The following is a 20,318-nucleotide window of genomic DNA, read 5'->3' as shown; positions in this document are numbered from 1 at the left end:
CAAACATAAATTATCTTCAAAGTTCAATTATTTTTCATATTATAAGGAAAGGAATGGTTGTGTACTACTGGATCAACCCAGTGTAGAGAAGTACACGACGGTCATGGAAACCAGTATTCAGTATGGTAACTGGCTGCTATGCAACAATTATGGGTTCGATTCCCACTCTGTTGTTGTCCGGACTTAGGTGTGACGTGTATTTGTAAATGCATCCACGACACAGGATACCATAGTGTGGGGCATCGTATAAACAAAAGAAGACTGGAAGACCTGTAGTATTAAGGTGGGTGCGATACATTGGCCCGCAATATTCTAAATAAACTATTATTACGGTTATCTCAGAACTCAAAGACGAAATAGTCAGAACCTACCAAACACGTACGTGTTAGTAATTTCGAATCTTGTGGCGCTAGTGTAGCATTATTCATCTGTGGTATTATATTCCGTTTTCCGTGACAAAAAGTGGTTGCAAAGCAATAATTATATATTTTCTATTGTTATCTACTGATACATGATATGGAAAATATTTAAATTGAGATATGATTTTTATTGCCCAGATAAAACCGTAACTTTCCGATAAAAAATGTGTTTGACGTGTTTCTTAATATGTGTTGGCACACGAAAAAAAAAAAAATAGTGACACGTCCACCCACCCTGTCAAACTTCCACAGTTCCTCTGTTCCTGTATGATAAATTTTCATGTTTTAACTATTAAAAATGGTAAGAACACTTTAAAATTCACAAAAATAAACGTAATAGAGTGTTTGCCCATCATTTTGAGTGCTGACAAATTTTACGCCACGTAGTTGTATATTTGTCGGCAGTGTGTCATCATTCGAATAATGTCGGCTTCCAGTTGATGTAATTTGCGTGAAATAGGTGATTTTTGTGTTTTGTACGGGTTGCCTTTAGTGTACTGTTGCTATGTTCCGACAGCCGTTGCGCCTGGATATCAAGAGGAAGTTGACAGCGAGGTCGGACCGCGTCAAGTGCGTGGACCAGCACCCGACGGAGCCATGGCTCCTGTGCTCCCTATACAACGGTGACGTGAACATATGGAACTATGAAACACATTCGCAGATCAAGAGATTCGAGGTAGGCAACTATACTTTTGGTATACATCATTCTAGTTCTAATTAGACTGGCATCTTATTTAGCTTGTCTTAGTAGTCTAACAAGTGATCAGTTCAACGTTAGCGGCTTTGTTTTATTATAACTACTGTATAATAAACTCAGTAATAACATTAACATTACTAAATATACAGCCATCTAAAGATAATTAAACCTGAATATCTTTTTATTGGATTTTGTCTAATAAGATTCTAATACTGTAGTATATAGTGACAGTATTTCGATATTTCGTGATAATATTGTATATGAATTAGAAAATGTTATGGTTTAAGCAACTTGCAGATGTTTCATTATAAATGCAAACTATTAAATCAAGGGGGGTTAAGCAGATAAGCAACTTTTATTTCATCATGTATTTCCAAATACTCGTGTGTAGATCTTATTTGTAAATATTCTTAAAAGTATTCAGTTAGCTCAAATATGTATGAGCTTTAAACAAGACTGAGTGTAAGACTAGGTTCTAATTTCTAATAATATTTGTGGTTTATAGTTTAGTAAAACCACTTTATATTTCAAAGATTACAAATCACTTTATAAGGAACAGAGTATTCAGTTGTTAAATGCATTGACAGGAAAATATAATAGTCCATCTATGTTAAACTATTGACTGTATACAGTTTAAACCAATTTAAGGGATGGATTTTATAATTAATTGATTCATTACTTACTGTATTTATGTTATTAGATAGACGTGATGTAAATGTTATTCTTCCAATTTGAATAAATCAGATGATATGTTGACATTATTGTTGCTAGATTTATAATTGTTCAAAATATTTGGTTTAATCTTGCATCTTTTACAGAAGTGAAAGTGTTAACATTTGTGCTAATAAAGTCATAGTGAATCTTAGACATTGATAGTGCTCAATAATCATGATTTAATGATGCAATAAGTCATAGCTGAGATCAAAATGTCATTCATCTCCTGATCAGAAAGGAGCAAAATTGCAGCATTTTTAAAGCAGTAATCATTTTAAAATGTAGGAAGAAATAAATAATGGAAGTAATTTATAAATGAATATGATACATGAGATTCTTTCATATTGTTAATGAGCTTTGCCTAATCTGGTTTTTAAGTAAGTTCCTTAGTTTCATTGACAATTTTGTATGTCTTCTAAGCCACAGCTGATTAAGTTGTCATGAACTGAATTCAGACAATACTTATTTCACATTACTAACCTCACTAAAGAACAAAATATTGAGTGTGTACATAATTAATGTGTGTTTAAAAACAGATAAGAATCAGATGTGTAAATAGATTAGTTGAAATTTCCACTTAAATTATAATGGTATAAAGTTGTGATTAATGAGTTGATATTAGTTATCACTTAGAAGCATTTGTAGTTGTATTCAGTTCAATGTATGACTGGATGTTCTTATTTTAAATAATAATTCAGTTAATTTGTTACGGCTGAGTGATTTTGATAAGCAGTTTTAGGCATCTTTTATAAATTCAACTATCATTTTAAGACTAAAAATGAACTATAAATACTAAATTCTTAATTTTTGGATCTTACTCTTCCTGTCCATAACATTATAAATATAATTAATGGAAACACTCACTTCATATGAAGACATTGTGTCAACAAGTTGCATGCCTTTCTCAGATGTTCACAATATTGACAGAGTGTTTTCTAAACTGACTCAATATGAACAGCATTCCTCTGCACCATTACTTTACTTGAATTTGGCATGAAGTTTGTGTAATATACTTCATGTTTATGATGATTAAACATAAGGGAAAAGCTTTTATAATATTATTAATTAGTATAGGTATAGAGATGGTAAATAAATAAATGTTAAGTGTTATTAATATAAACAAGGGTCATAAATAGCTCTTAATTGTGTTGTCCAGGTATGCGACCTACCGGTGCGCGCCGCTAAGTTCGTGCCTCGCAAGAACTGGGTGATTACTGGCTCCGATGACATGCAGATTCGCGTGTTCAACTACAACACGCTTGAGAGAGTGCACGCCTTTGAGGCGCATTCTGACTACGTCAGGTGCATCGCGATACATCCCACACAGCCATACATCCTCACCAGCAGCGGTAAGTTGTATTTAAGTAAACAGAGCCTGCAGCCAAATGCCATTTAACTTTTGTCTTCTTGTAGAATAGCAGACTGTATTGGATTGACGTAAATTTTGACACTGTCATCCTCATGCATTAAGTTTTCTACTCTTTCTGTAGACAAGCGCTAAAGTGGCATTTGGCTAGAGGCTTTGACAGACTTTAATTTAGTCAATTAGGAAGAGCATATTCTCTTCCTTGTTAGAATATGTTCTTCCTTGTAAAAATTTGTTAAGTTTCTATATATAAGTACATTTTCACTAAGCAATAAAGAATTGTATCTGTTATTGGCCTTAAAAATACTGTGTTCAGTTTTTACATATTGTGCAAGTAATAATGTTTACCATACCATTTGTGTTTAGGTGGTACTGTAGCAACAATTTTTTTGATTGTTTGTTGTACATACATACACAACTTCACGTCTGTCTCCCATGGGGGTAGGCAGAGACAATGGGATGCTAATTGCTACAAATCTTACATACTTCTTTTGCTTTATCATTGTTTAACAGACATCAGTCTTTTCATTGTTTGTTGTTCCTTTTACCAAAGCCACTGTATGCAATAAAATTTATGTAGTAATTACAATAACCATAGCTAATTGATACTATGTGGATAATAGTATAACGATTAGGCAGAGAAGTACAATTTTGTACACACTACTCCATGTTGAGTAGAGTAGAGAGTGACATAGAAATTTCAATTTATTCCTTGATTTCAGATGACCTATTGATCAAGCTGTGGAACTGGGAACGCAACTGGGCATGCCAGCAAGTGTTCGAGGGCCACACACATTATGTGATGCAGATCGTCATCAACCCTAAAGACAACAACACATTCGCTAGTGCTAGTCTCGACACCACCGTCAAAGTACGTATTATAAATAATCAACATAATGTTTAATGTCTCATAGTATTTGTGTGCAGGTACTATCATATTGTAATGTTCTTGTAACCAGGTATGGCAGCTTGGCTCTTCAATTTCCAACTTCACACTAGAAGGCCACGAGAAAGGCGTAAACTGCGTCGACTACTACCACGGCGGCGACAAGCCTTACCTCATAAGTGGTGCCGACGATCGCCTCGTCAAAATATGGGACTACCAGAATAAAACATGTGTCCAGACATTGGAGAGTGAGTAAAACTTATACATAGAAAATAATATTTCTTTTTCTTCTTCGTGATATTACGATTCAGTCATTGTCATTAAATTAACCTTCACCGTTGTGAATCAATGTAATCAATTGGCACATTCAAGGGTTATCATTCCAATTGGATCACAAAGAAGCTGCCATTGCAATTGCAACTGCATGTTACAAGTGGACTATTAAATTGACCCAATTGATATCATTGATTCCACAATACAATTTGTTTTTTTTTCATCAGACGGTCTGATTGAGAGGTTTTCGTTGCAAGTGCAGTGTTTACAATGTGATGCGATTTGTGTACAGGTCACACGCAGAATGTGACAGCCGTGTCGTTCCACCCGGAGCTGCCGATCCTGATGACTGGCTCAGAGGACGGCACCATCAGAATATGGCACGCGGGCACTTACAGACTTGAATCCTCTCTCAACTATGGCTTCGAGAGAGTCTGGACCATTTCCTCCATGCACGGCTCTAACAATGTAGCTATTGGGTAAGTCATATGATGACTGGAATACAATAATTTTACTTTTGCAATTTGCTCTGAAAAGACACTCGACAACATTGCCACGCCTGTCTCTTATTGGGGTAGGCAGAGCCATTAGAACACCAAATGACTCGATTCGGGCATACTTCCTTCGTCAATCACAGGTTAAATGTAAAATATTTGTAAATATGGTGTTGTTTATAAATCCATATCCAATACATGTTTGTGTGTTCGCTAGTTACGACGAGGGCACGATCATGATCAAGGTGGGCCGCGAGGAGCCGGCCATTTCCATGGACGTCAATGGAGGCAAGATTATTTGGGCGAAGCATTCTGAGATGCAGCAAGTCAACCTGAAGGCGTTGCCAGAAGGTAAACACTACATTGATGTATTTGTAAACAAGTTGTCTGTCAGTTACTGTGTTTCCGTTTATTGTTCTTTGATACCAATATTCATATGAGAAAGGTTTTTCAGCTATATAGACATTGTATGTTATATTTTCCAGGCACAGAGATAAAAGATGGGGAGCGGGTTCCAGTGATGGCGAAGGACATGGGATCCTGTGAGATTTATCCACAAACTATAGCACACAACCCGAACGGTCGGTTCGTGGTAGTGTGCGGGGACGGCGAGTACATTATTTACACGGCCATGGCACTTAGGAACAAGGCGTTCGGCACTGCACAGGAGTTCGTCTGGGCGTTTGATAGCTCAGAGTATGCGACACTTGAGAACTCCAGCACCATCAAGGTGTTCAAGAACTTCAAAGAGAGAAAGAGTTTCAAGCCCGAGTATGGTGCTGAAGGTAGGTTGACACCAATATCTACCTAGTTTGCTTTATCAATTGTGACTTTCATTGAGTCATTTGCTTGACTGTGACATAAAACATGTTCTTTATTCTTAATAACTTTAACATTGTTGGAATGCAGGAATATATGGCGGTTTCATGTTGGGTGTGAAGTCCATCAGCGGTGTGGCTTTCTCCTTCTACGACTGGGAGAACTTGGAGTTGATCAGACGGTGAGCTCACTACTGTAATACTATTGAATGTGTATCATCGCATGTAGAACTCATCTCTCATCATGTAGAATTAAGTCTTCTGAAACATAAATCCTATTGTTTGGCAATCAATTCTTATAGTCTAATATTGTCCGGGATTTAAAAGTATCTTGCGAAGAATATAATAATGCAAGTCTTGTAAGCTATGCGACATATTTCTTCTGCAATTGCTCTTGTGAGTGATTTAGCTTTAGCTATGCCATGGAACAGCAAATTATTATGTTTTGTGCATTGCATGGGACCCTGTTAATTAAAACCCTGATATTTAATTGATGGTAAATCGAAAATTTTGCCTGTAAAATGCCTAAGAAGCAATCAGAAAATAAATATACCGAGACATACAATATTTGGCATTAATTGATATACAAGAAATAAAAAACGAGACATACAATGAATGGCAGTCATTAATATACTATTAATGAAATAAGAAATGTATGTGTTGCTCGCGTGAAAACGCTGCGTGTACCAATTGGTTTTGCTCGTAGATCATTATCCTGTAGTTTCTCTTCTAAGCTTTGCGAATATATTGTTTAATAAAATATTGTTAAACGATATTTATATATAAATGCGATGGTCTTACTTTTTCTTGTCTTCTTGGCCATTCTCATATTTTCAAGCCTAGAACTATAGTTTAAAAATTTAATAAAGAACATATTGGATAATTTCATAAAAGATAAAAGTAGCGAAGTTTCTTTACCATAACAAATTCTCGAAACAGTTAGTTCTCACTGACTTTGATCAAGCACGAATGTTAGCATTTTACGCATAATGCCAAGCGAATTTTTAATTTCGAGTTTCATATTATTAATTTTGTCAGTTATGTTAATAGTCATATTGCCTGCCATAGTCAAGCGAGCTTTTGCGAAGCACTCCAATTACTTGGAATTTCAAAATTGTTGAACTGAAAAGTGAAAAAACAAAGAAAATAATGCGTTGTTAATAAGACAAAGAAACTTTCACTAACTTTATATATATGGCAATTAAGGTTTCTTCATTCAGGCATTCTAGTTAAAATAACCCTTATCATAATTACTGGTAATTAAACATGAATATAATTGTATGCCAGTCCTAACCATTAGGTGATGAAGGCCGGTCGATCGTACCTATAATATTATATTAGGTCTGCGTCCAACTGCCCAACTAGCTGTTGCCGCGTTGCGTAGTTTTGCTTGCGTTTGTGTAGATTTTCTATATCATAATATTTAGTTTTATAACCAGCCTCTACTCAAATCAATAGAACCATAATTATATGCCACAACAGAATCAGAATTAGAACCATAATTTTATATGTCATAACCCGACTAATTTGATTTAAATAATATAATTAATCTTATTTTTGCATTTGCGATATTGCAGCAACTAAAATCAGACAAAGCTTGGAACGCCATAGATGGTTGTGATATGCATGTAATATTATGACGTTGTATACACGGACATTTTATTAATTGCAGTATTTTTCTACGATGCTATGCATACTGTGGCCATGGAATATCTTATAATAAGAATTTCACTACCTTCATACATTCATACTCTCTATAAAACCTGCTTCATCCTAACTTAAGCCTACGTACTACCGCTGCCTGTAAACTATACTATACTGTAACAGTGCTATGCATTTTAAAACGGTTGTCTATGCAGCGAATATTGTTTACACACGTGTTCTTCAATAACTTTGTCATAGCAAAGTCGAAGTTTTAAGTTATGCTCCCGCGTTACTACGTCACATTTTCATTTGTACATTAATAAATAACATAAAAGAGTAAAGAAGGACTGTTCGTGTTATAAGTCAGTTGTCTCATTGTCCAGGATTGAGATCCAGCCGCGGCACGTGTACTGGTCGGAGAGCGGCAACCTGGTGTGCCTGGCGGCTGATGACTCGTACTACGTGCTCAAGTATAATGCAGCTGTTGTGACGCGAGCTCGCGAAACCAACTCCAACATCACAGAAGACGGCATCGAAGACGCTTTTGAGGTAAGCAGATCATTAATTTGCGTTTATAGTTAATCTAAAGGCAAAAGTGATTAGTAAATGGGTGATTTTCCGAAAAAAATCACAAAATGTTAACGGCGTCATTATCCTCAACCAAAAGTTAACAATTCTGCCGATTGCAACACAAAATTTGGTTTCAATAAATGCTGCAATAAGCTGTGACACCGCTCTCAACCAATCCAATAAAAATTAGGATGATAATAAGCTACCGCGATGCTTCATAACACGGAAGATTAGTGATTCGTTAAACAAAAGTTAAAGTTTTTTTAAAAATCACCCAAATATGAATAGGTATCATTACACAAAATTGTCTAGTATCAAAGGTAAAGTAAGAAAGAGTTTCCTATTGGAAATGCTAAGATTGTCCTTTTATTCTTCATTGATTCGTTATTGATGTACGATTGTTGTATATAGCATCAATTATTTTCATGGATGCTCATCGATTAAGCATACTGACTTGACCCATTTTCAAGACGCCGCGTCGTCTTATTGGTTGCCGTAAAACGTTAGCTCAGTCTATGGTATATTTTTCGATTCTGAATATACTATTTTACTATTTGCAATTCAAAACTCTTTTGAATCTGATATGAAGAAATTGGAAGCATTATTCTCATTTCTGCCTATCCCAAGTTACGGGTCGCACTATATTAGCAACCAATTAACCGACGGTTTATATTATTTTAATTCGTCACTTTATTCAAACAGTTTTTAGTTATCTTACGAACTTTTTCTATTAAATGAAGCTTTTTAATTTAATTTGTAAAATATTTGTTTTATTCATTCATTAGTTCTAATATACAGTGCTGAAGACTATGATTGTTTGTTTGAACGCGTTTGTTGAATCTCTGAAAATTCTAGGCCAAATTCAATCATTATTTTGGTGTTGGATAGTACATTTATCGAAAAGACCGGTCAGTGACAACACCCAAAGGTTTTACCACCCTCGAAACCCAAGAAACGACGTTGAAAATTTCGAAAGCAATCTTGTCGAGCTGCACAATTTTGTTTTTTAGTGTCTAAATTTTTTCAAAATATTAAGTACACAGTATTGTGCCCAGGATATTAAAGTATAATTATACCAAGTTTCATCGTAATCGGATTGGTAGTTTTTGCGTGATACGTGAACATACAGACAGACACAGACAGACAACAAATTTTTAGTCACATTTTTGGCTTTAGTTTCTACTCCTTACTACTTATTTTTTAAATATTTTCAATGTACAGAATTAACAATTCTACAGTTTATTACTTTAACGATATTTTTAATCAGTGTAAGTAGTAAGTGTAAAAAGTTGAAATGTGTTCGTGTTGCTGCGATAACCGCGTTCTCATAGATAAGGCCACGAATATCGAATACGAACCGAACGAAGGCTTATCTATAACAGTAGTTTATTATAATGGAGTTGCTGTATTTAAAGTAACGTTATTTTGTAGTCTGACGAGGTTTTCAGGGACACATTGTGTTGAATATTTTTCATTGTTTTTGTAAAAGGTAAATTGGTAAAAGGTGTAAAAGGTAAAAGGTGCTTATACCAATACGCGGAACAAACATATTTGTAGGAATCACCAACTTTTATTATAGTGCACTAAATTATAATACATCATATTTTGGGACGCACACAGTCTCACTTGTTGGACACACTCGCATTAACTAACACTAAAGAAATAAACAATGGTCTGTCAGTCTGTCCATCAGTGAAGCTATGCTACCCTAGTTATACGCTGAATAGGCTAGGTTTGACCTATTTATTACTAGATATAAAGTATACGACGCAAAATTCTAACCAGTAACGTGCTACCTTTATAAATACCAGTCTAATGTTGACCTATTATTTTCTAAAACACTTCATATCTTTCTTTCATCAAGTCTTGAGGAATAGAAGAATTTATTAAGTGTTTTGCCAACAGGTCGTGGGTGCAGTGAACGAGGTGGTAAAGACAGGACTATGGGTGGGCGACTGCTTCATCTACACGAATTCCTTGAACAGAATAAACTACTACGTCGGCGGAGAGATCGTCACCATATCCCACCTGGACCACACCATGTATATCCTCGGATACGTCGCCAAGGAGAACAGGTACACATACTTGGGTTTTTTTAGTTATTTAGGTCTAACAAGTATGCATAGCAACGTCATGCCTTTTATGCCTCAAGAGTAGGGCAGAGGTGCACATTACGGCTCGTAATGCCGCTATACAATGTACACCCGCTTTTCACCATTTGTGTTATAAATCACACATATAGTACGGGGTATAGGTCTGCTAGAATAAGTCAGAGGGCAGAAGTCAGTAAACTCGTACAGCAAACTGTGTACAGCAATGTGGTTTTATCTAAATTCTAATTTAGTTTCCTTTAAAATCTTCCATCAGAAAGTAGAGTGGGATACCATGGGTCCAACTGTAAATGGTTGTGATATATCTTGGAAAATAACTAATTTTATTTCACTTAATGTAAAATATACAAACATGCTAGACAATTTGTAAGGAATGTGTAATCAAGAAATCATAAAACATTATGCGAAACACTTTCCTTCTCCTTTGCAATGTATGTTTTCAACCAATTCTACTAGCTCTTACCAAATGTATTGGCTTACCATATCATATAATATAATATGATTTAGAATAGTATCAATGACATTTTGACATTTTATCTCATTGTTCTTGTTATTTGCAGACTGTACCTAAATGACAAGGAGTTGAACATAGTGTCGTACTCGCTGCTGCTGTCGGTACTGGAGTACCAGACGGCGGTGATGCGCGCAGACTTCGAGACAGCAGACCGTGTGCTCCCCACCATACCCCAAGAGCATCGCACCAGAGTCGCTCACTTCCTAGAGAAACAAGTAAGTTGCTTACCATTAAAATGCTAATGCAGCATCTGACTATATTCTCCCCTCGCCTGCTGCTGAGAATTGGCCTACCAATTTACGTCTGGTTGTTATGTACTGGTTAATAACAATTTCTATTTTACAGGGCTTCAAACAACAAGCTCTAGCAGTCTCTACGGAGCCTGAACACCAGTTCGAGCTGGCGCTCTCGCTGGGAGAACTTAGAAGAGCAAAGCAGTTGGCCGAGGAGGCGGCACTGGCCGAGGGTTCCACGTCCCGATCCTCAGCGGCACGGTGGTCTCGGCTGGGAGCGGCCGCCGCCGCCGCTGCAGACACGGAACTCACCAAGGCCTGCTATCAGAGCGCTAAGGACTACAGTGCCCTCCTTCTATTCGCAGCTAGTACTGGTGAGCAAATCTAGCCATAGTCAAAATTAAACTGCTTGAATTTTGAACCAAAACTGCACTGGTTCGTCACCCTTCGAGAATCAGTAAGGAGTATAACAACAAATCGTGTTTGAATGTTATTGCAGGTGACAAAGAACTGTTGAAGAGTGTAGCACAGATGTCCTCGGAGGAAAACGCGGAGAATATCTCATTCGTGGCCTACTTTATGCTGAATGATCTCGAATCCTGTCTTAAGCTGCTCATACAGCGGGACAAGCTGCCTGAAGCCGCCTTCTTTGCCAGGTAAACAAACACCATAGTACATTGGATATAATACAAACTACGACAGCGAAGATTGACGTTATAACATTAAATTTATACTATGAGACAGTTTTCAGTTGATTGCATCGTGTTTCAGATCATACATTCCATCGAAAATGTCGGAAGTGGTGAAGTTATGGCGCGAGTCCACTAGCGCCACCAACACGAAGCTCGGCCAGTCGCTCGCCGACCCGGAGCAGTATGAGAATTTGTTCCCCGAGTTTGCGGTACGATACAATCTTTTCTACGTAGGGATTTTATATGAAAATTTCTATATTTCGACATAAATTATTAGGAAAACATGACTAGTTTGCCGTTGAGAGTTTTAATGTTAGCGTTAATCTAATCAGTTATTGACTAAATGAAAGATTGACTATGTACAGCCGAAAGTACTAGGGAAGCAATAACGGCAATCACCTATTTGTGCGTATGAAGTTGCTGGCAGAAGCTAGTACATGATACATTTTAGTACGAAAGTTACTTGTTTGCCTTTCTGCTATGCTGTTACGCATTGAATAGATTCCAACTTGGTTCAATGAGGTTTGTCCCTGAGACAGACTTCGTATGAATAGTCAGGCTTTAGAAAAGGTACTTGAGAAACAGCAGATGCCTGTTTCATAATGAAAAAGTTACTATTAAAAGTTGATTAATCTTTTCTTCTTCGTAAAATTCCAGCAATCATTGGAATTGGAGAGATTTCAGCGCGAGTATGGGTACGAGCAGAGTTGCTTGCTAGCGAACTTGCCGGTCGACTCGAAGACTTGCAACCTTGAGCGTAACCTTGCCACCGAGAAGGAGGAGGCCGAGCAACGCGGCTTTAAGCTGAGCTCCGCTGCAGTGGCGCGGTCTCCTGCACACAGCTCAAATGATCTTGGTCCTGACGACCGAGTCACAAACAATGATAGGTCAGTTTAACAAATAATATTATATGATAGAGGAAAACATCAGCGATATCTGATTTTGTGAAGGTCTTAAAGCATAAATTAAAATACTAATGTTTTCATCAACTATTTGTCACACGTTTTATACGTTTTAAGCATTAGTAATGAGTTCTATTTAATAGGGAGCAAGGTTTGTCTTACTGGATTCGCTTCTGGACTCCGTGCGTGCACTGAGAACTTTCGAAAAGTACAACATAAACAAATGAAATCCTTTATTTGTTTTATACAAAATAATGCGATTCATTAACCCACCAAACTATCAAGACAGTTTGACATATTATTTGAGTCCCGGAACAGTACACATTTGAGTAACGAGGTAGTTCATGTATCATTTACCAGTGAACATTGTTCTCTATGGACGCCATCTACCCCGTCTAGGAGATATGGAACATCTAGATAGATAGTCACCCTTTTCATCCCCGGAGGGATAGGCAGAGGTGCACATTACGGCACGCAATGCTGCTAATCAATGTATACCCACTTTTCACCATTTGTGTTAAAAGTCCCATGTAATAGGGGGTGATCCTGTTGCCATATATTCGGTCATTTATTTACATACAATATTTTATATGAGAATGTATGTTCCAGTCCTTCCCACCCGGTGCCGGAGAGCACGGTGGCGACCGCGGCGCAGCAGGATCTGAAGAAACGGCGCGACTCTCTCGACATCATGGAGGAACTGGAGCGCGAGATCGAAGACATCGTCCTGGACGGCACGGTCGAGAGCGTGGTATGTTACACCCGGGCACACGAGACGGTGCCCAGCGGCACCTAGCCGCCACGCTTCTATATGCCTTTGTTATTTATATGAATAATAATATATTAGCTGAGAAAATATGCATGTGTTTGTGTGTAGTTTGGATGTTAGGTAGCTTGCGAGATAAACTTATTGCTTATTGGTTACATTTTTTATCAAAGTTAGAAATAACGTTCATATCTTAGACATTTAAAGCAAATAAATAATATTACGATGTGAAAGTACCACTCACAGTAGCGGCAAAGCAGTATTCGTAGGTACTAAAGGTGCCTGATTGTCCTCACCATTTGGTGCAACTGTCAGAAGAGGTTATGTCCAAGGAAAACAAATATCATACATGCCCTCTCTATCCCTTTGTATGCTAATCTTTAAAACTACGCAACTTTTACAATACGAGGTTTTATTTATAGATAAAGTGATTTATATGCTCATGTTCTATCAAAATAGGTTTATATTTTCAATATATGAAGCTGTTTGCTGACAAGCATATTAGAAGATTTTAACTATAAGTTTATTTACGTGAATTTACTGAGAAAAATTCTGCCAGCTGGAGAGTACACTATGCATCTGCCCACGCTGCTTATGAGCATGAGTCCCTTTGTACCAGATTAAAATTGTCCTTTACACTATGTGAATCAAACAAATCCTTTAGAAGATATAGTGTCAAGACTTTCAAGCCAGCGCCCGAGTCCTTTGGAAGTTACAATTTTCCTATACCACGCTTGCGAAGACGCGGGTGGAAAACTTATAGTAATCTTTTATTGTTTGTTAACATGCATCTGATACTTTGTAGAATATCTAAGCCAGTAAAAGCTTTTAATAATGATAATGGGTAGGAGGCTAATCAGAAAATACAACTGCACGTTACGTTATACAATTGAGCATTCAAGCATGTTTTAAACAGCAGTGTGTGCAGCATAGCTTTCTCAGACACTTTTGATAACCAAGATAAAAAATTATGTGTCTGACCCATAGTACCTATTTAGCTACGTAGTTCTTTTGAGAAGAAAGTTTGGGCTGGTATTACGTACTGTAATCACCCCAGTGACCACCATTAGCGTAGCAGGGACGGCGATGCCAATTAGAAAGAAAGATAAGAAACAAGAGCAGATACGTCCCTATGAAGACCCGTGTCTCCTATGAACCGCGTTGTACACTGTGGGTATTACAGATTGAACCACAACTCTTACAACTATGTACGGCGACTTTTAAAAGTTAATATCTTTTTCTTTTTTAATTGTTGCGCCACACTACAATGTTCTCCTGATTCGTAGGTGCTTTTACAAACATACAAGCTCACAAGCACGTGACACTCAGACCTGAAACAACCATTTGTGGATCACACAAAGATTTTTTTATTTTATGGCAATTTGAGCCGATGTCGACTAGTTCTGTGCTGTCGACCCCGCTACATGTTTCTTTGCCAATTGTAAATAAATTGTAATTGTAAGCAGGATGTGCTAAAATTGGTCAGTGTTTCTAGTTCATTGTTTTATCTGTTAGACGAAACAAAGGATACTCTCTAAATGACTTTATATGTTTACATGTGCGTTAGATGTCAAGCAGGCGTTAGGATATTGCCACTGATATGTACTGAGAATGACCCTCATGACATTATATTGACCAGGCTTTTTTTGCTAATGCTAATTTCAAATTTGTATTAGAAAAGTAAATACACAAATATCTCCAAATAAGGATTTAGTATTGTCTCCATCAATCCGTCTATAATTGCGTTGTGGATGGTAAATGAATGGTTATAAAAAGAAGTATAACCATTTTATAAGGGATAGACTTCTAGAATAATAAATAATATTAGAATGTCTGTTTGTAGTATTAATATAACCGAGTGAGCGATGCAGCGGGCATCAGTTAGTATAAACATAAAAACATGACTTTCTTCTGACTGCTTATTGCTTTGGGTTCTGCCAACTTTCTGACTTACAAAAAACATTGATAAGTAGTAATCACAGCCTTGTCATATTTCTTTAAACGTCAGTAATGATGAGTTTCATCGCGCGAAGTACGCGGTACACGTGCAAATATAGATAATCCTTGCTTAAAAATGTCACTCACATTTGTGGCAATTAAACAGTGTGCACTTATCGAGTGGTTTTATTAGTTTGCTTGTGTGCTCAGAATAGGGATGATGACGGGGTATGAAAATTTATAATCTATTCAGTCCGTTAATTAACCAATGAAAAAATATTAGACACGTATTTTTTATTTTTCATATAACAATACTTTAGATTAAACGAATCAAAGTTTAGAAGTGGAAGGAAAAACGTAATTTCTACATAAAAACGTACCTTGAAATGACGTCAAGCGATATTTCAAATCAATATATCTTTGAAAGTATTTGTTTGCGTAAGAAAATAAAAAAGAACGTGTCTAACATTTTAAAATAATCTACAAGACGGACACTAAAATGAAAACTAGTCATCTATCGTATTGGCTGGCGTGCTGTATCGCAAGAGGTATCTACCTCAGTTCGTATGTACTTATTTTGTTATTTTGTTTCAGGATCTGTCGGACGATGTAGATTTCATGGACTAACTATTAAGTGTATTTAAATTGTTTATTTTATATACAGTACAGATCATAAAACTATTGTACTTCATAAAGTGCTAATTCCTTATAAGATTAAAGTATTATACAGATTTGCTTTGTTGTGTTTTTGTTGGATATTAATAAAGTGTATATCGAACTTGTATGTGAAACAGATATTGATGTTCTAATCAAATATAATACTAATGGAACTATTAGCCACAATAATCTAAACTGGTAGTATAATTATAATGATTGAAATGCTATATTACTTAAATACTTAAACTGATAATGAAACATGTTATTATATGTAAGAAATGGAAGAGTATGTAAATTATGTAATAGGATAATAGTGAAAGACGCGATATCAAGTGCATCATGTCCCGCAAACAGCTGCAAGTGTAGGGAGCGGCCGGCGTCGGTCGCCTCGCACGGCGCGCGCTGTAATGGTGCTGTAATGCCAGGTTTCCTGTTTAGTACTCACCGTTAAATCAGCCAGACGCGCTTATTAGACAACTACGTCCATTCACAAAAAAGGAATCACAATTTAACCTTTTAACGGGCTGTCGCCGTGCTCTCAACTAGTTGGACTAATTTGTAAGACAACCCATATGAATTGAATTAGTCTTGTTAGGATTTCGTATTTATTTGATTTTAATTAATTGCTGTCATCAGACTAGGTGTGCAACTGTTTAACGCTAGATTATTTGCAGCAACCGCGGCATACTTAATCACTTGATATTATTCAAAAATACTTAAACAAGCATTTTCGTTTAACTTAATTAGTACGTACAGGCGTGAGGAATGTCTCTACTTGTAGAAAAGCCTAAGTATCTTGTAACATAGTCGTCTCCAGTTTGTCACTATACTGTCTTATATATTGCAATGTTTTGTAAATCTATTTTTAATAAGAAATTAATATAACTTAGGTATGCATGCATAGATGTAAGTATCCTTATGGGTGGTTGCCGCACCGTGTCAAGCATATTTTGTGTGTCGATAAATTTACTTTATCCTTAGAAATAAAACGAATATATAAGTGTTTGCAATTTCTATTATTTGCTGAATTGTAAAACTTTGTGTTGGAAGACAAAATTATTTGCCAATTCCTCTCTCCAAGAACGTTATTTCCTTCACTTTAATACGCACACCACAGTACATACCGCAGTCTATATATGAAGTTTGATGAATTCTCTATGTTCATGTTTACAGTAAGTTTGTTGATATATCGAATATCTCTATCACGTTCTGTTTTGAAACTAAATGATTTCGGTATTTCCTAAAGAATACTCTGAGAAGACACAATGAAACAATCTCAGAGGTCACGATAGCTTTCAAAGCCGTACTATAACAGTATGGAAGAGCCATTAAGGTGTGTCTGACGTGATACCTGTACCTCGCAATACAGTTTGATGCCAGTGGACCAGTCGGCCTGTGCATCCGTCGCGAGAGTACTCAAACTGAACCTATCAACTTAGTCATAGTAAGGCAAAAAAGAGACCCACAAGGTGCTACAATAAATATATGTTTTATTATTTTTAGATATCGAATTGAAAGCCTATTTCTTTATTCAACACAATATAAATTAGGTAAATCTTATAGTTTTTCAAGGAAGGAGGACTAAGAATGAAGATAGATTTTAGTTTTGATATGTACCACTAGAAGATCCTATAATATTAATAGTTACTTATACCCGGCGCGTGTGAATGACCTGTAGAGAAAGTGGAAGTACGCAAGGAATCAAATTATTAGGATCATAGAATCTAATTAATAAAATATTTCTTGAAATTCATACTCGAGTTTTATTCTCCTATTTATCCTTTTGTTTTCCCTGTTGTGACCAAACCATGCGTGGTTTCGTAGATACCAAATTTCTATTGAGGGAAAAAGTGACAGAGAACTGGGATAATGGACATCCCTAAGACGTCACACAATTGAGACATTGGGGAAAAGAGCACCATAGATGAGTAACGTCGCCGTGTTAATCTAAGGGTGACTAATGGTGCGTTTACATTAGGTCGGTCGTAGGTCGGTCACCGAAGGCGGCGGCCGCATTCGGTTTAACAGAAACCGAATAATAATACCTGTTTATATTAGTTGGTGACCGAATACGGCCTGCATATTATTATTATTTGTAATGTAGAAAGGTAATCCCAAACCCAACATTTACTCAAAGAGCCATCAGACCACCACACATGGGGCCCAGTAGGGCTTATGCCTAATCGGGAGCTGTGGACTATCTAGTGGGTTTACCGGAGCTCCGGCTCGAAAAGCATGAGTTAGAACCTAACTTCGCCCATGGCGACAGAAATCATTGGATGATTGTACCCCTTAAAAAAGGCCTGCTAATGTTGCTACTGGTGGACTATGAACCGCCTCTAAATATAGGTTGGCTGGTATCTCATTGCTTGCCCAGCGAAGATCCCAACAGTAGTTCTTAATATCATGATCATAGCGATCCTATTACGTTTGGGGCGGCTTGAGATTCGAACCCGTGACTCCTTATTGCGCAGATGCGGCACCGATTTCACTACTAACGAGAGATATAAAGTGACTCGGAGCTGCGAACGACCTAAGTGATAGGACTAAAAACCATCCAATCACTTACTACTCCAGCTAGAAGCAGGAGTAGGTACGAGATGGTTTTTTATCAATAAGAGTCTGATACTCTCATTCGCCTCATCCAAGGCAGAAGAAATTATTGGATGATTTTCATGGAAGAAACTACACAATTAAAAGAGGCAATTAAAGTGAAAACGGTTGAAAACGAAAAGTACCTACCATAAGTTGAAGACAATTGACATTTTAGAAGGTGCTACTAACCATCCCTCGATTGTTGGTCACAGGTTAAGGACATGAACATGAATGGTTACCTAAACCTATACAGAACATCTATCGAGTTGTGCAGTAATGAGAATATTGATAACACCCATTTTTCATGATTTTTACCTAAAGAAGATTTAACTCAACACGAATGTGACGTCAAGTGTTTGCGACAGCTGGTATAACGCATATGTAGGTACTAATATTACCTATATTCTTTATATTTTATTTTTATTTTTATTTTATTTTTATTTTATTTTTATTTTATTTTTATTTTATTTTTATTTTATTTTTATTTTATTTTTATTTTATTTTTATTTTATTTTATTTTATTTTTATTTTATTTTTATTTTATTTTTATTTTATTTTTATTTTATTTTTATTTTATTTTTATTTTATTTTTATTTTATTTTTATTTTATTTTTATTTTATTTTTATTTTATTTTTATTTTATTTTTATTTTATTTTTATTTTATTTTTTTTTATTTTATTTTTATTTTATTTTTATTTTATTTTTATTTTATTTTTATTTTATTTTTATTTTATTTTTATTTTATTTTTATTTTATTTTTATTTTATTTTTATTTTATTTTTATTTTATTTTTATTTTATTTTTATTTTATTTTTATTTTATTTTTATTTTATTTTTATTTTATTTTTATTTTATTTTTATTTTATTTTTATTTTATTTTTATTTTATTTTATTTTATTTTATTTTTATTTTATTTTTATTTTATTTTTATTTTATTTTTATTTTATTTTTATTTTATTTTTATTTTATTTTTATTTTATTTTTATTTTATTTTTATTTTATTTTTATTTTATTTTTATTTTTATTTTTATTTTTATTTTATTTTTATTTTATTTTTATTTTATTTTTATTTTTATTTTTATTTTTATTTTATTTTTATTTTATTTTTATTTTATTTTTATTTTATTTTTTTATTTTTGAAATAAAAATATATCTATGTCCTTTCTAAGGTTCTAAACTATATCTTTACCAAATTTCAACCAAATCCGTCAAATAGTTGCGGAGATTGTATAAGCATAGAATGTTCGACGTGATTCTTTAATTTGACATAACTTTTTTATTTATGAACCGATTGACATGAAACAAACACTAAATGTAAATTTAAGCATCCCACAATATATTCGTGAAAACCGCATCCAACTCGGATCAGCCGTTTCTGAGATTAGCGCGCACAGACGAACAGACAAACAGACAAACAGACAAACAGACAAAAAAAAAGTTAATTACATTTTTGGGTTCGACATCGACATAACAATAACCCCTGCTATTTTTTTTAATTTTATTTTCAATGTACAGACAGCACTTTTCTACGATTTTATTATATGTATAGATAGATAGATTTAATTTACAGAATAATAAACTTCAAGACCTACATACGCACGCGTAGGTATTTACTTATAGGTAATAAAAAATCAGTTAATATAGGAAATAAATATGAAAAGAGGTTTTATCTCAATAGCTCGCGAGTAGCTTTGCCCGCGGTCTCGTCAAGTCTCGTGGGATAAAAAGTGAGATAACTCTTTACCTTGAGTTGTCTGGCACCTCGGTACCAGCTAAGTATTGCCCCGATTCTGCTTACTTATAGGTCTGTATTATAAGTACGAAAACATAGTGAAGATTTCAAATATTGTTAAAAATGAATACATTCAACACCATGAATCAAATACAATGAGATGTCATACCTGGATTTCCCTTTAACATAATGCGTGCGTGACTCTTTACGGGAAGCGCGGGATGTTCCAAACCCTCTACAAGTCTCAATTTTCCATCTAGCAGTCCGATACCACAAAAATGTTGTCCACATTTTAA

The 20,318-nt window shown here is 35.4% G+C and overlaps 1 protein-coding gene across 2 annotated transcripts; it reads left to right on the top strand.

The window, feature by feature from the left end:
• Positions 1 to 561: 561 nt before the first annotated feature.
• LOC118275640 (coatomer subunit beta') lies at positions 562 to 17,447 on the top strand. Of its 2 annotated transcripts, XM_035594799.2 has the most exons (18): positions 562 to 720; positions 937 to 1,095; positions 2,987 to 3,179; positions 3,919 to 4,067; positions 4,156 to 4,330; positions 4,648 to 4,834; positions 5,067 to 5,200; positions 5,335 to 5,634; positions 5,759 to 5,849; positions 7,695 to 7,860; positions 9,787 to 9,956; positions 10,553 to 10,721; positions 10,852 to 11,113; positions 11,239 to 11,395; positions 11,511 to 11,640; positions 12,089 to 12,318; positions 12,943 to 13,084; positions 15,632 to 17,447. In XM_035594799.2, the coding sequence occupies exons 1-18, from the start codon at positions 718 to 720 to the stop codon at positions 15,662 to 15,664; spliced, it is 2,850 nt and encodes a 949-aa protein (XP_035450692.1). In that variant the 5' UTR covers positions 562 to 717; the 3' UTR covers positions 15,665 to 17,447. The 2 variants fall into 2 exon arrangements, with proteins under 2 accessions (XP_035450692.1, XP_035449935.1); XM_035594042.2 differs by lacking the exon at positions 562 to 720 and having other exon boundaries at positions 925 to 1,095.
• Positions 17,448 to 20,318: the final 2,871 nt, after the last annotated feature.

Source organism: Spodoptera frugiperda, unplaced genomic scaffold (genome assembly GCF_023101765.2).
Source record: "Spodoptera frugiperda isolate SF20-4 unplaced genomic scaffold, AGI-APGP_CSIRO_Sfru_2.0 tig00001243_1, whole genome shotgun sequence".
NCBI lineage: Eukaryota > Metazoa > Arthropoda > Insecta > Lepidoptera > Noctuidae > Spodoptera > Spodoptera frugiperda.
Note: the sequence above shows the minus strand (reverse complement) of the source record. Positions and strands in the feature narration are given on the sequence as shown.